Genomic DNA, 1,518 nt, shown 5'->3' with positions numbered 1-1,518 from the left:
GGAGACGTCGGCGCCGGTGTCGATAAGGAATGGTTGGTTAGTTTTATCTTCTTCTTCTTCTTTTTGGCTCAACAACCGTTGTCGGTCAAGGCCTGCCTGTACCACTTGGTTGGCTTTCAGTGACTTTTGGATTACCTCCCCATAGCAGGATAGTCAGTCCCACGTATGGCGGCACGGTCTAGTTTGGGCTTGAACCCATGACGGGCATGTTGTTAAGTCGTACGAGTTGACGACTGTACAATTAATAGTTAGTTTTATAGTCTTTGATAATAAGGCGATGACTGGCCGCTGATATCGAAGCGACTAGAAGCTGGACGTCTCCCGCGTTCCGTCATGCAGAAGTAGTAGGAGTACCGTTATTTTGAGGACGGCTGTTAAATGAGCACGGGGCGCGGCAGTTACGTGCTTGCTGTCCGTATCGGTCGTGGTAGATACAATAGCCGTTAGTGTTAGGATTAGTAGCCTGGTTCGTGTTGCGATTGCGAGAGCGTAAGCGAGCCCGTGAGCGTTCACGAGCTTGGTTCTGGTTCATTAGAGTTTCTAAGCGTTGACTCAGCTCGGCTATTTGTCGTGAAAGGCGGTTGACCTCCTCATTCCGTACCTCGGTGATGGTTTGGTACGGACCGGAGCGATTGTACAAGGCGAAAGAGTCGACCACTGAATCGGCCACCTTAACTTTCTCGTCGGCGTTTTGAGACGACGCGATCACGGCAGACTGAACGTAGGGTGGCAGCCGACCGATCCAAAGATCGATCAACATGGAGTCGGTCATTGCACCGTTTGCTGTTCGCCGCATCTCGGCTAGCAGTTGAGAAGGCTTACGGTCGCCGAGGCTCATTTCGGATAGCAAACGGTGTAGGCGGCTTCGCTGAGACTCTTCGAAATGTTGTATGATGGCTTTCTTCGCGGATTCGTAGCGGTCGGTATTTGGTACGCTGTCGAGAATTGGACGCAACTCGGGAAGAATTCGCGTAGGGATCTGTGTCTTCAGGATGTTAAAACGTCTAACATGATGATGCGGATGAATATTCCAGGCGTCGAACCAGTTCTCCAAGGCGTAGAAGAACGTCTGGATGTCAGCAGTATCCAATTCGGGCGGCTTGAGACGCATGGCGTTCACGGTCTCGACTTGGAACTCCGGAAGGTCGGTAGAGGCGTCACGAGCGAGAGGGGGTATATCGATTAAGTATTGACTCGATGTGGGGAGTCCAGCTGCGGGGCTGGCGACCACCGCAGGACTGTCGGCCACTGCAGGGCCGATGGCAACTGCAGGACTGGCAACCGGCGCTGCACCTTGTTGCGGGCTACGCTGCATCCTTCCGCGTCGGGGTTAGTAGTGAATAAAAAGGGTGGATCTTACCTTAATTGTTCACGTAACCAGGGTGTCGTCGTTGCGGTCGATCGGTAGGAAAAACGCTTCAGAAGCAGCGTGCGTCGTTTTCCTTCTCGGGTGGAGAAAATGGCGTTTCCTCACTTGCGATGAAATGGTGCACAGAAAATGGCGGTCCCGTTCTTCTT

General features: G+C 52.6%; 1 protein-coding gene across 1 annotated transcript; it reads right to left on the bottom strand.

The window, feature by feature from the left end:
• Positions 1–331: 331 nt before the first annotated feature.
• On the bottom strand, positions 332–1,315 carry LOC121591131. The gene has a single exon (XM_041911532.1). It carries the CDS (start codon positions 1,313–1,315, stop codon positions 332–334), a length of 984 nt encoding a protein of 327 aa, XP_041767466.1.
• Positions 1,316–1,518: the final 203 nt, after the last annotated feature.

This window comes from Anopheles merus, chromosome X (genome assembly GCF_017562075.2).
Source record: "Anopheles merus strain MAF chromosome X, AmerM5.1, whole genome shotgun sequence".
Classification (NCBI taxonomy): domain Eukaryota; kingdom Metazoa; phylum Arthropoda; class Insecta; order Diptera; family Culicidae; genus Anopheles; species Anopheles merus.
Note: the sequence above shows the minus strand (reverse complement) of the source record. Positions and strands in the feature narration are given on the sequence as shown.